Source organism: Mirounga leonina, unplaced genomic scaffold (assembly GCF_011800145.1).
Source record: "Mirounga leonina isolate KUSES-001 unplaced genomic scaffold, KU_Mleo_1.0 Mir_94, whole genome shotgun sequence".
Lineage (NCBI taxonomy): Eukaryota > Metazoa > Chordata > Mammalia > Carnivora > Phocidae > Mirounga > Mirounga leonina.
The window spans coordinates 21,560,934-21,575,818 of NW_023270855.1; the positions used below are offsets into that span (position 1 = coordinate 21,560,934).

The 14,885-nt window shown below is 40.5% G+C and overlaps 1 protein-coding gene across 10 annotated transcripts in view; it reads left to right on the forward strand.

Moving 5' to 3' along the window:
• Positions 1-14,885, forward strand: part of FOXP1 (forkhead box P1) — a 580,801-nt gene that overhangs the window by 549,220 nt on the left and 16,696 nt on the right. For 8 of the 10 annotated variants that reach the window (XM_034998709.1, XM_034998711.1, XM_034998710.1 and 5 more), the window contains 3 exons: positions 10,211-10,412; positions 10,517-10,596; positions 11,201-11,302. In XM_034998709.1, coding sequence (XP_034854600.1) covers positions 10,211-10,412; positions 10,517-10,596; positions 11,201-11,302 — 384 coding nt within the window. The remainder of the gene's footprint in view (positions 1-10,210; positions 10,413-10,516; positions 10,597-11,200; positions 11,303-14,885) is intronic. The other 2 variants (XM_034998712.1, XM_034998708.1) reach the window with 1 other exon arrangement.

The following is a 14,885-nucleotide window of genomic DNA, read 5'->3' on the forward strand; positions in this document are numbered from 1 at the left end:
AACATGGAGCTCAAACTCACAACCCTGAGATCAAGAGTCACACGCTTTACCAACTGAGCCAGCCAAGTGCCCCCAAAACTTGATATTTCAAAGATTTAAGGTTAATTATGTGACATAGAAGAAATTAGTCCCTCCCCAGTTCGGGTGGGGGACTCACCCCAAGCATAGGAGGCAGGACAGCCTACCTTGGCAGCTTGTTAGTACTGAAGGACTTACGTTCAGTTGACTCTTTCTGGGTACCTTTTAGGAAGAGGGCAGTGTGCAAGGCATTTAAGAAGATAGAGGATGATTCAGATCCTTGGCCATGGGACCTTACAACTAGCTCTTCAGGACAGATGATTGGTGCTATAGCAGTGTATGAAAATATATTATGATTGGTCATGGGGTGGGGTGGGGAATCTTTCTAAATGGTGTGAACACAGAAAGAAGACAGCCAGACCATGGAGTCAAAAGGAAAAGGCATTTCAGGGGTTAGCCGAGAGACAGCGAGCAGGTATGCAGAAGGGAGTGAGGGCTAGTCCAGCGTAACTGTAACAGAGGAAAGAAACAGAAAACACACTCTTGGAATAACTGGAGGCTAAAATTATGGAGGGTGCCCAATGGTTATTAGAGAGTTAAAAGTGAATATTACTCTTTTGCAGTTAGGAGATCAAACACGGTAAGCTGAAATTACATTTAACTTTTAGGAATCTCCTACTGCTTGCCTTGTTCCCTTTTCCGTAACCTTGAAGAGTGCCATCCAAGCACAGACAGTTAATATCGAAGCAGAAGGATGGTTTCTAAACCCCAAATCCTGTCTTGGGCCTCATTCCTTGCTATAAATTGATCGCTTTAACAGTTGTATTTCTCATATACTTACATTTCTAAAAATCTCTTAGTAGCTTCCACTGATTATTCAAAATGGAGAGAGTGCTGTGCTTCTTGATTTTTAAGATTTGTAAAATTTAAAGGTACACTGCCTTTATTTGATTTTGCTTGGAGTCACTGTGTGAAAATTAATTGAGCGTTGACAATCTATAGTTAGTACCAGCAATTTTAATCAATATGCAATGATGCAGCGTAATGGCAAAGTATTGGTTTATCTGTTTTGACTGATTTTTTTCTATAAATAAAGCAAACATACACCCATATATGTATGATTTATGGTGATAGAAATAAAACGGAGTCAGACTATTAACCCAGCAAATATGGTAGCCTGCCAAGATGCAGTTGGCAGACAAAATTAATGTCTGAAACAGAACACATTACTGAGATATAGGACATAAAATCATTAAACACTTTGCACATCCATTTTTACTAGGAAAGAGCCCTTAGTTTCCATGTGTTTTGCAGTAAATGGCTATAGGACTGAATGTGTAGGCTACCAAAAGAAAGGGAAACCAAAACCCAGGCCGTTTGGTGTTGTGGATTCAGTAGTCAGCTGTGCTATTTGTGTTGCCTTCATCAGCCCCTCCTGTTAAGGAGGGTCCTTGGGAATAATAGGAACCCAGTTAAAGCAAGTTGGTAAGACCCGGAAATGACTTGATGGCCGTTCTCCAGTGAACACAGCCAACTGCTAGGGGAATCCATTGCCTTCTCACCTCTCTTCATGATTGTTTTTGTTGGAGATGGTTCCCCCCCGCCCCCACAGGATGCAGGGTTTGAGTCTTTAAACCTAGTAATAAGGGAGGGAATGAGATTATCTCCTCCTCCCTGCATGGATTAAAAGCAGTGATGTTATAATAATGTTTGGACTCTGGACTCTAGGATGCACTCATGTTGTATGATGGGGCTCCTTGGGAGGGGGAGGGATAAAAGTGGGGAAGAGGTTGTGAAACCCCGTGGGGCGCTCAGTGAGTGATGGGGCCAGGTGTTGGCAGGGAGCGCCATACACATAAGCACGCACTGGCCATGAAAGGACCATTTGGAATCTCCATGAGGACCAGTGTGAAGCAGCCAGTAAACAGGGAAAAGCATTCCTGGGGGACATGCACAGGGAAAGAAGGTTTGTCTTGATTAGTATTTAGAAAAAAAAAATGTTTTACATTCTAGGAAATTATAACTTTGAAGGGGACCTCCTACTAAATTTATTTTTAACTGTTCTATTGAAAATTCTCTACCACTAGTCAACATTATCTCTTAGTAGCTCAGCACAGTATTTCTTTATTAAAAGAAATAGGCACGAATATTTTTGACTGAAAAATTAATAGCTTTTGAATTCATACACAGCAGGTTTTCTTTTGCAAAGAAGTCCAATATCGCTGCATAGCACTTCTATAACCATTTATTTAGTGTCCAAGTCAAACCTTTGACAGCTAGAGCAGCGCTACAAGCCAATATAAAGAACTCCAAGATGTAAACCAACAATAGGCCATCTGTGTGAGGTTTGCCATTGTCAAATACATAGATTGTTTGGATTAGTTTATGTAAATGTACTGTTGTATTACCCTTTGAAAAAAAAAAAAAGATCACATTTGTGTATGAAAAGTGGTTCCCTTCACAGGCAGCATTATAAATTCCTTATCCTTTAACTTACATGTAAGCAGTAAAAATTGGTGCCTGACAAGCAGATATTGTGTGACACTGTTGCCAGAGTGAACCTGCCTTCTTTTCATTTATTGGAAAATAGAAAATTTTATTATAGATACCATCTTATAAATCAGGAATTATTAAAATATGTATAGGTGAGGCATTGGGAAATTAATTATAAAAGGTAGAAGTGTGGTGTTTTGCATAAATTTTTACTCTCCTTGCCCCAAAAAGGGGAGGAAAAAAGGCATACGCATTGAGCAGACCCTTGATTCAACTTTCGGGATACCGAGCCATCTGATGTTCATTTCTAAGGTGCAAACGATTCCTGTTTTGCCTGTAATTAATTTATTCCATCATAAATAATAGAATGCCCAGTGTGTCCTTCTAGAATCGTTGATTTGAAATAAGCAGTCACCAGGATTCAAATCTAACCATAGATGGGGACTTTCATGTTACAGCCTTGCCAGTAAGTTGATGAAGTTTTTTTTCTTTTTTCCATTTCTGTTTAAAAGGAACTTTGTGTTTATTTTAAAATTCTTAGTCACTAAGTGATAGAATGCTTTGCTGTAAACGTTGCTTTTCACTAAATGCCATTTGGGTGGTAAGTGTCATTTGTTGTATCCAGTCATCCAACCAGTCCCTCTTTCTTTGCATCAGAAAAACTATCAAAACCTTCTTGGACTGTTCTTACATCAGCTCACAGACATACTCCCTGGGCCCCGTTGTGGAACTCGTCTTCCCAAGTGGGTCGTGGGAGGATATGCTCATCTCAGGACAGTCCTGAGTTTTTAGACGTAGCTGTCAGCTCATCCCACGCTGGGACGTGCATAGGGAAGCCTTCCTATTCTTCGGACACCTCCAGCAGCACCTCTCCCTGCTTGCCATCACAGTCTCCACACCGAAGAAAACCTTTCCTTTCGTAATTACACCCAGGACTCACGGGGCACGGTATTTTTGGACAGGGAATTCCTGCGTTTCAAGTCAAGGTATTTGGTCAGCAAGTTATTTATTAAGCATGCTACTAAAACCACGGAGCAGTAAAACAAGAGAGCCCCATCCCTGCCACTGAGGTGCCGGAGTCTCAAGGGACAGACACACAACGGCACACACTCACTGCATGAATCGTGCCGTGCCGTCGAGCAGCGCTCTGCAGCGGGCATTCCAGGCAACGTGGTGTGTGAGAGGAACAGGAAGAAATGGAAAGGAGTCAGATCTGTGATCTCTCCTTGGGTTCAGAGGAGGTGCTTGCGTCCGTGTGTCTCTGAGGAAGGCAATGGGGAGAGGACCAGTGTGGAGGAAGCAAAGGACCAGCCAGCATCAGATAAAATAGGCTTTCCGTTTCTGAATTTATTTGTAAGCTTTTAATTTTCTGAAGCCTGGGCCCTGCATGGAAAAGGATGTGTCAAAGTTTCCCGGAGTGGCTATATATTCTAGCCCTTGGGTATGCACAGTGGGAAAAGCCTTTCCTGACATATGTTGAGAATGGCCAGATTTGCTCTATTTTGAGTTTTAAAAGATCCTTCTCTTTTCCATGGGAAGAGAAGCAAAAAAAAAAAAAAAAAAAAAAAAAAAAGTAAACTTTCCTAATGAGACTGATGGATAGTCTTTTGTTGCAAACTCGGTAACATTCTCAAAGTAAACAAAGTGCATTGCTTGGGGGTTCGTGTCTCCACACTCGCTCTGTGGAGAATTTGCCGAGCTGTCTCCTTGGAGGGAAGCGTAACGCGGAGGACAAAACAATAACAACAAAAAGAAGCATGTCTGTGTTATGACTCTATTAAGATGTTAAGGATTTTTTAAGAAGACTTCCCTATCATAATGTCAGGAAAATCCCGTAAATCTTATTTTATAAGCCCGGAGGACGGGAGAGGTACGCCTGGCTCCGGGGTATTCCTGCACACTAGAAACCTCTCCTGATCCTGGAAAAACCACATTCCTTCATATTTGCTGGGCACGTAATTATAGCGTAGGTAGTATATCCTTCTTTATGAAAATGTTCTAAAACGCTTACAGGAACTTGGATATTTGAAGCAAAATGCAATATTACATTTTCCTTTTTACGCATTCTCTTTTCCTCCAACCATAGCAATTAGGACTGTTTTGAAATAGTTTTTAGCTGCTATAAAAACAAAGTATCCCCCCTCCGTAAAAGGGGTCTTTTAACTCTTAAAGCAATGGCTGCTCCTTTGGGCTGCTTGCAGCCTTGCTTTAGGCCTAGAGAAACAGTATCAGGCAGTCATAAAAGATTCTCTAGCACAACACACACAAGCTGTTTTTCTGTACTGTTTCTCATGAGGCCCTCCCCTCCCCTTCCCCCCCGCCCCCGCACACATACCCCCCTCCCCTGTACCACCACTTTCTCAGTCACTGCCCTATGCCAGCGCCTGGCCCAGTGCAGTCGCAAGGCCAGGCTCAAGGAGCACGGAACCAGAGCCTCCCCCTGCCCCAGCCCAGCCTCCCCACAGATGTCCCTCAGGCCTCAGAAAGGCTGGCCGTCTCTGAATGCCAGTGATTCGTGTCTAGAAGCGGTGTGCCGTTCAAGCAGGCCTGGAGCCCGCTCAGGGCAGTTACACCAAGAGCAGAAAAACGAGTTCTGTGAGCCTCAAAGTCCCTACTAAGCAGCTAGGTGCCCCTGTGTTTGGGTTTCAGGTTTGTCTTTTGTTCTCAGAATCTGTTTTCTTATGAGGCAAGAGCACAAACAAAAATAAAAATGAGTTCTTATGGGAATACTTACGACAAGTCTGTTTCTGTCCGGGGTTTACATCAGCGCTTTGTTTATTTTTTAAAAATGTGAGTGACTCATCATCTTTAAAAGAAGAGAGGAGGTTACTGTTTAAAAACTAGAGATTAATCTTTTAGAAAAGGGCTCAGCAGAAGATCAGGCAGCTGACAGAGTCCCAGTCATTGGGATGGGTACGATTCCCAGGACAGCCCTTCTGGAAGTGAGCTGGGGGAAAGACGGTAGTTAAGAGCACACGGAGATTTAAAAAAGAAAAAACCCTACAGCGGATCTTAAGTGACAGAAGAATTTAACTTCTAGCCAGACCCTCAAAGCGATTATCTTTGCTGAAATCATCACATGACGGAAACTTGCCATGTAGAAAATATCAGAGTTACTAACTTTTCCAAACATAGCAACTTCTTTTTAAATAGAAAATAGACACAATAAGAAAAATAGGAAAAGAAACCCTCCCAGTCCAATCCCTTCCTGCTCCATGCCCCGGGGGGAAAAAAAAAATTATCTTTTAAAACCTTAACTATGATCAGAAACACGAAGCGCATATGCTTTCATTTCTAATTGATGATTATATTAAGATTTAATAGTTTACAATTAAGATGAATCTTTCAAGATTACAGCAAAACCCACACCAGTCCCGATTTGCTGTTCTAAGTCTGTAATTAAATTTTTTTCTTTCTCTTTTTTTGGGGGGGGGGGTGGGGGGAGTCCACTGTTTTCAGAGACCTTAATTAAAAGAGCAGGTTTGGTTTGAACACAGAGCCTGTTTTGAATCCTTCCCCATGCTCCATCTTATCTCTCCCTCGTGACCTTCCTCCCCGAAAATGGTTTCTCCTCAAGGCAAGCATGTGATCATCAAACAAAAGTTTGAAAGTTAACAAACTTCTATAGCAGTTGACAAGGTTGACATTTCATTAACTTGTTGGTTCAGTCTTCAAATGATTTTGCGAGGCGAAGCACCCTCTGTTTGGAGTTTACAGCTTTTTGTTCTCCCTTCCCTCACAGACTACAGTCATGTTTAATTTGGAATCTGGGCTCCTTTGGCAAATTAGCAATTAGAACAATTTTGTGGGAATATGTATATGTGTCATTAGTTTTCCTGCAAATTAATAGCAAGGGCAGAGGTCAGGCAGAAATTTTCCACTTGACTGCCGTTCCTCTATTGAGACTTGGCACTTGGTTGTGGAATGGCCACAGCTGCTCTCAGCCACCCTCTTCCTGTAGGAACTGTCTTTTAATTAGTTTACCTCACAGCCATCATTACAAATATTACTGCCTCCCCTCCTCGAAGTAAAATTACTGTTTCTACAAAATATTCCAGTGACATCTTGCACCACTGCACATTGATGGTGGGGTCACTCGAATGCAGCATTTAATCATTAGATCACCTCCATCCGCGTCTCCTAATTAGAACCCTTACAATACATTTTTATCTGGTAATTAGCTGAGATTGGCCGCTTCCTCTGTGGCTTATTAGAGACAGCCCAGCAGTGGGTGTGAATCACGGTGTCATTTGTGAAGCCTGGTAAGCCCCCTCTCTGCTCCCTTCTGGCTTTGTGTTTATTTCCATTTGCTACCTATGTTCAAAAGCCTCCAGAAAATTCTACCGTGTATTTCTTTGTGGGTTGTGCTAACCTGGAGGGATTTTATTTTTCACTGTTGCTTTTTCGGTACAGACAGTCCAGGTGTTAAGACCTTGGGTAAAAGCTACAGATGTCCCATTCTTTTCACATTTTATGACCCAGTACCACGTGACGTGTCTGTTCTCCTATGTGAGCACCGCAAGATGGATTTGTACTTGCTGAATGTTTACATGAGTTTTGATTTTTTAGAGTCCCGTACACTTGGTGCCCTTCCTCACAAAATGAGCAGCTGGCATATTCTTTGAGGCCGTTCTATTTATAATTCTCGTTAAGTGTTTAAGAAAGTTATGGTGTTTAGGGTACTCTCCTTAAGCGGAAAAGAAAAGCCAAAAAGTAGAGTTAGTCCTCAGAATTGCTTAGTGGTGGTTAACGCACGCTGTCCTTGGACCGGTGTCTGTTTTTGATGGTAAGCTCTTCAGGGGCAGCGAATGAATGTTCTGTCCCTGTTTTTGTCATTTCAGTTTCAAATGCCTTATATTTGTTCAGTAATATTTATTGAATGTCATTTATAAGCAGGGACTAAAGCTATTCATTGAATCCTTTCCAAAAATGAGCATACAGAAAAATGAAACTGTCTAGTGTTTATTTCTCCCATTAACTGGGCATAAGATGCTTATACAGAGAGCCTAGAATCACGAGTGTGTGTTTGACTGGTTGTGGATATAGGCAAGTCATTTCATCGATCTTTGGCCTCAGTTTGCTCATCTGTAAAACGTGAGCAGTGACATCTCACTTATTAGTGATGGTATGAGAATGAAGTGAAATCACGCAATGGCAGGTGGTTTACAACACGGTTTATACAAATGGTATCCATGACTTTCCAGAGTGTTCGGATATTCTTAGGACTAGCAGCGTCTGAATTTTAAAAGCTGTGTATTTATGAGCAGTAGCCTTTGCTGCACTAATTTCCTTGACCCGTTGCTTGGGCTGATGCTTATACAGACTGGTTGCTGCACTTGGTCAGTGATTAAGGCCCAAGGCACAGAGGAGGTCAGCCCCAACCTTCCCCTGTGGCTTCTCAATTCTGCTCCATCCCAAGGCTGCTACTCTGAACTGTAAGCACTTAGTCCGCAAATACGTGTCAGGAAGGCAGGTTTCCAGCACTAATAAAAAAGAAAGCAACTCACAGCATTGGCCCAGTTTGCTGGGTGGGGGGTGGGGGTTGTAAGAGCAGTGTCCTCTCCATAGCTTGCTCTTCTAGGGCATGGGGGTTGGGGGAAGGGTCTGGCATTAGCTGAGTCAGCATTTCACCAGGGGAATTAAAAAGGAAAGCAAAAAAAAAAAAAAAAAAGATAGTAGGAAGGGAAAAATGAAGGGGGGAAATCGGAGGGGGAGATGAACCATGAGAGACTGTGGACTCTGAGAAACAAACTGAGGGTTCTAGAGGGGAGGGGGGTGGGGGGATGGGTTAGCCTGGTGATTGGTATTAAAGAGGGCACGCTCTGCATGGAGCACTGGGTGTTATATGCAAACAATGAATCATGGAACGCTACATCAAAAACTAATGATGTATGGTGATTAACATAATATTTTTTAAAAAGTATGTTAAAGGAATATTTAAGAAATAAAAACTGTTAAGCACCCAATTAAAAAAAAAAAGAGGAAAGCACAACTACAGGCTTGCCACCCACCATACCCTTTCCAGCACCATATTTACATTTTTTCCCTGAATATTTACCCAACAATATTTGATCCTTCTTTTCTTCAAATTCCTGGTTTGTATTTATTTATTTTTTTTTAGTGGAACTACCCTAACCATATGAGAGGCATTCTCATGGCCTTTTTCATTACTGGAGTGTGAGTAGAGGTGAATCTTCTCAACAAATTGGAACTTTAATGTGTTCTTTATGATCCCAGAGGAATCTCATTTTTAATACCTCCCACAAATAATGCCTCGTCCGTAGGGCTACTGCCATAATGAAGTACTTACTTTGTTAAATGATTTGAAATCTGGTTTGAGAAAATGTTACAAGTAAGCCTACTTTGCATTAAGTTTCTTGGATTTGGGGCCTGCTGTAAGTATCTGAGATATCAATTCTGTGTAAATTGTAATAATATGTTGAAAAAGGCCAAGTTCTGTAGTATAGCTAGACATAGTATTTCTGGAAGAACAAACTCAGGGTAGGGGGACGAGCCCATTTTTTTTTTTTTTTATTAATAAGAGAAGCACTTCGAGGTGAAGGCTAATGGAAGGAAGGAAACGGTACTCCTTCATTTTCCTTTGTACGACTTCAGATAAATAATACTCATTTCCTCAGTTGATGCTCTAGATTCCATTATATTACTAAGCATTTGAAACTCAAAGAAAAAAATTTTTAGAGTTCCCGATGTTTCATATGTCATCTTTTTTAATAGATTCCAGTCCTCTATTTGATAGAGTTTAATGAAAATTACACATAAAGCTTTCAAAGATTAGTCTTTGCCAACTGATATAACTGAATGATGTCTTACTGGATCAATGCCACTCTTTTTTTTTTTTAAGATTGATTGATTTATTTGGGGGGGGGGGGGCAGAGGAAGAGAGAGAATCTCCAGCAGACCCTGAGCTGAGCACAGAGCCCAGCGTGGGGCTCGATTCCACCATCCGGAGATCATGACCTGATCCAAAATCAAGAGTTGGACAGTCAACCGACTGAGCCGCTCAGGTGCCCCAGTGCCACTCTTTTTAAGTGGAGCCACAGGCCAAACATCCTTGTGGTGGCCCCCATCGGTGAAGGTTCATCATGGAGTTAAGTAGCCTGTCCCCGTGCTGGCCAGTGTGGTTGCCACTGGCTACATGTGGCTATTTAAACAAAAGTTTAATTTTGATAAAAAGTAAAAACAGTTCCACACTGGCACTGGCACATTGCAGAAAGTGCTGTTGGAGAGCTCAGGTCTAGACCAACGTATCCCAGCTGGTGGCTTCTAGAATGTTGGTGTTCACTGGCCCTACCAGGACTCCACCCGCTCCAGGAGGTTTGCCAAGCACAGTAGGCTGCTCAAGAGGGTTCAAAGCCGTGACTCAAGGAATGTTTTGACCCAGAACTTGTCAAACTTCACTGGGCTAGGTCACCCCTTTCTGCACACACTCATTTTTCACTGTCTTTGGAAAACACCTGTGTCACCAAGGGGTCAGGAGAACATGGCCAGAGAGATTTTTAAACTAACCACTTGTGAACTGTTTTTACATGGGAACTCGCCTCACATTTCAGTTGATTAGAAGCATCTACTTAGAGAAGTAAAGCTAGCCAGGCGTCCCCTGTGGTATTCTGGATTTCAGATGCCTGCTTGCTCCCTGTTTTGTCTGAAGCTCTTCTAAGAATTCTTCTTTTCCTCACAGCTGAATCTGGTATCAAGTGTCACACTCTCCAAGTCTGCATCTGAGGCTTCTCCACAGAGCTTACCTCACACTCCGACGACCCCAACCGCCCCCATCACTCCTGTCACCCAAGGCCCCTCCGTCATCACCACCACCAGCATGCATACGGTGGGACCCATCCGCAGGCGGTACTCAGACAAATACAACGTGCCCATTTCTTCAGGTAGATACTCCATTTTCGCCTCATGTAGAACTGTAATATGCAATTCTTGTAGACCAGCCTCTTTTTAAAAAGTGATAATTAATAGGACAATGATTCTTATTTAGCAGATATTGCGCAGAACCAAGAATTTTATAAGAACGCAGAAGTTAGACCACCATTTACATATGCATCTTTAATTAGGCAGGTAAGTAAATAACACAGTATGTGAAATTCTATCAAAAGGTATATGTGTACATGGATATATTATATTGATGAAGTAGATTTAAAACCGTTTAGTATGCAAGCATGCTAAAACCTTTTCTATAAGGTTTTTTAAAACTGCAATATATAACATAATTGCTTTTGATTAAGTATTACAATACGATGTGATTATTAGGAAATTCATTTCACACAACAGTGAAAATGAGCCTGTTTAAAGATGGCAAGTCAATTATCACAAGCTACAGTAATCTCTGATCCCTAGAATTAATCTGAGCTCTAAATAATTACTGAGCTTTAATCAGCTAGTGAAATGTTTTGCATTTCTCTTTGATTCTGCTTTATGAATGACTAATAAATTAATATTTCTGTACGGAAACAGAAATAAAAACTCAAAACAATTAGATAACTCCATTTTGAATTTTGCTATTGAACTGTTAAATACAACCATTAATCTTAGATCATTTCGTGAAACCTTTCTTGGGCTTTAGCTCTGAATCCTGGTTATTTTATATTTTCAAGAAACTGTATAATGACGATTTTGCTGATTTGGTCATAAATTATCTTCTTTTGTTACTTTTGCTTCATAGGCCATTCTCGAATCTCCAGAAAAGCAGCTAACACTAAATGAAATCTATAACTGGTTCACAAGAATGTTTGCTTACTTTCGACGCAATGCGGCCACATGGAAGGTAAGCTTTCTCGCAGGCCTGTTAGGCTTGGGTCTTACTTACCATTTATAAAAGAGTTTGTTGTTGAAAAAATGCAGGTGTTTTAAGTTACATGTGTATTGTTTTGATACACTCAAAAAGTCAGATTTATGGGAGTATTTTATTGAGAGAAGAGTACTGTTGGGGTTAGAATGCCGGGATAGAAGGCTCCCATTACACTGGCATCAGATTTTGGATGGACCAGCCAGTCAAGTCCTTTCTGTCCGGTTGCAATATGTAGGGAAAAGGAACGGATGACACTGCCGCCCCGATATTGAGGTTGTCCTCTTACTTACACAAACCTCATGCTTTTCGGTCATCAGCCACCACCAGAATTTGCTGAGATGCATGGCTAACATTTTTTTAACCGGGAGAAATGATCAGACAGACTTGACATAACTTTCATTGGTTGGATTTAAAAAAAAAAAAAAAAGCTCCTTACCACAATTAGTAAAGAAAGCTGTGTGGTCTCAGGACTAGCACTGTGTATGGCAAATATCAGAGGGGAGCACCATATATTATTAAGTTTTTGGTTTTAGTTTTGGGCTTTTTGGGGGGGGGGAGTTGTTTTTGTTTGTTACACCACTCTATCCATCACAGATTCATAGAAAATCTGGAAAAGGAAATTATCCAACTTCACTGTAACACCATTTACACCATTTGCTATAAAATGGATCAAATCCCTCAGCTCCACATGGGATGCCCTAACAAGGCTTGAGGATCACGTGATATACCTCATTTCCAGTTCAGCAGTGGGCTCATAGATTCTTTTAGTATTTCTTCCACTGCGTTGAATGAAGCCCTCACAAATTTTTGGATTTTACTGCTTTTACTTTCTTGGTTTAAATATTCTTGCTATAGAAGAGAGCAGGTCCAACCTGACAATTTTTTTTCATGCTTTTCTCCTATCTAGAATTCTTATAATCCCCAAATTCCACACCCATGTAAAATGCAAATATCTTAGGATATTTTTACATGTCATTATTATAAATATGATAGGGATTTATTATAGGATGCAAAGGAAATTTGCTCTGCTACTTTTTAAATTTTAGATAGGAGAAAAACAAAAACAGAAAATACATTGCCTCTTTTATGTTCTTGATAAATTAGCATTTTAAAAGAAAATGAATATAACCGTAGAATTAATTTATCAACCTCACACAGCCATGAATATCTATTATGGCTCAAAGTATCCTTTTTTATTTCCATTAAGACACATGGGTGCTGAAGGGAACCTATGTTCAAAACCTTACCCGCTTCTCCTCAGCCTCCCTTAGGAGATAAAATGCAAAGTATCTTTAGCTATGAATGCCTTTCAAAATGTAGGAACTATAAGCATGAAGCAGACATTTTCTTCAAATTGCCTTTTATAAATAGAAAATGATCAAATTTAAAAATAATTACTGGCTGTGAATATGATATTTAAGCTCAGATCTACAGCTTTAACTTTTTCATTTTTGCAAACTGCAGGAAAAAGTGCCATCAATATAAACAATCCTAGATCAAGTACCAAATGACTCATAAATACGTATAATTTTCTCTACGTGTCCTTATTTCTGTTGTAATCCTAAACAAAAGATGAAGTGCCCAATTAAAGTCATGGCTGAAAAGGGCTTACTCACGTTTTTGGGCAACTCTTTGATTTCTGGATGCTTTTGCTTAGATGTACAGTCTTGGAAAATAAAACTTAAGTTTGACTTTCTATCTTTACTTACATGGCCACACGCTTCAGACAGATCTATAGTAGTCCTTCTGGCAGACATGGTTTCCTTAGATCTTCTGCAGTTCTAAATGTTTCGATGCTTATTCTGAAGTATTAGACAGTGATAAGGTTGAGGGGAAATGTTGATTTCTTTCCCCACTATGTCTTCCATACATATACATGATCTGTCTGTAGTTTTTTAAAAGACAATTTGGGTTTATTTATCTTAACCTCCTAAGTATTGTTCTAGGAGGTAAGAGTAGACCCTTCGCATCCCTGTGCCATGCATTGGTACAGCATAAAAAAGAAAATGCTTATTGAAAGAGCAGACTGCAACCTATACATGAATAAATTTGTCCTACCAAGTATAAATATAACATGACAAACGTTTTCAGAGATTTTTCTTTTGTTTTTATGCCAACCTGTCCAACCTGTTTGAATCAGGGGTGTCCTTTCACGGTCATCTGGATGTTTTCAACCTACCCCAATTATGCTGACATAGCTCAAAAACTCTGAGAATTTATCCTGTGGATTCTCCTTGCGAGTAGTGGATAACTTAGCTATGTAATAAAACATGTCTCGTTATCTCCTTAAATATTCCACATCGAAAAAGAAAAATCAGCACTATCTCGTCTGACTCCTCAGAGTCACCAGTGGTGATTATCTAAAAGTGGAAACAGCACTCAGTATCTTGAGAGCGGAAATACTTGCAGGTAGACCAAGGGGTGGGTTGCCCCACGCTTGAGCGATGGCAGCAGCATTGGAATGGAGTGGAGGATATGCTACATGGCGTATGGGAAATGGGATGTATGCATCCGCTGTTCAGGCCACAGTAGTCACCTGCTTATGCCCTGTAAGAAGAAAGGTTTGAGTCAATGGCATGGGTCTTTTTGTAATGTCCTCATGTCTAATTTGGAGTCTCGATCAGCAAGTTCAACCACGGAGGCTAAAGAAGTGAAGCCATGTTTGTACCAGACCCCAGCATGGGTCGTGGATTTTTCTGAAAATCAAAGCAAAGAGGAGATGTTAAGGCTCCTCACCTTTGAGTTGAGATCCTCCTTTTTGGTGGACTGTGGATGTCCAGGGTCTCCGTTTAAGAATGATCTTAGAAATGACATTTAACCATAAAAAAGAAACATGGAGGCGGGGGATAGAAATGTGTGTCTTTAGGAACCATCAGCGGCAGGAGTATCATCTTTTTGCCATTGAGAGTTCTACTCAGGTGTTTCTTTGACATTTTTTGTTAATTAAGGTAATTGCCCATAGTAAGGGCCAAGGTTTGTATATATTTGGGAAGGTAAGACATAGTTTGATGATGGATACTGATGTACTGGGGATCATTGCATTCCCTCATCCAGTCAGCTGCAGGAGGTGATGCTCTCAGTGGTAAAATCCAATTTAGATAAATCTGACAAAACGCGTAGAAGGTATTAAAGCCAAAACTTTCAAAAAAAGAACAAGAACAAAATGTATTTAACAGTATTATCATCTTGCATGTTTTTTTAAAATACCCTTTTATATGGGAGATAAGTTTAAAGGGGACAGTTTTATGCTCTACATGTTTATTTTGAAGTCATATTAACAATATTTTCAGATTTTTACTGTGACCCCTATTTTGGGCTTATATGCATATTAACTATTTCTTCTGGTTCGCTACTACCAGAGACTAGATGTAAGTGCCGGAGTATAATTAATTGATAATTTTGTTTTTTGTTTATTTTTACATTTGGAAAAGGCATCCTTAACCTCAAGAAGGTCATCCACGGGGGTGGTTAGCTACAGCTTTTGGGGATGGTTTGACAAATGTGGACTGTGAGGCTGAATTTACTGCTGTTTTTGGAGTCTTTTCTTATAGAAAATGTA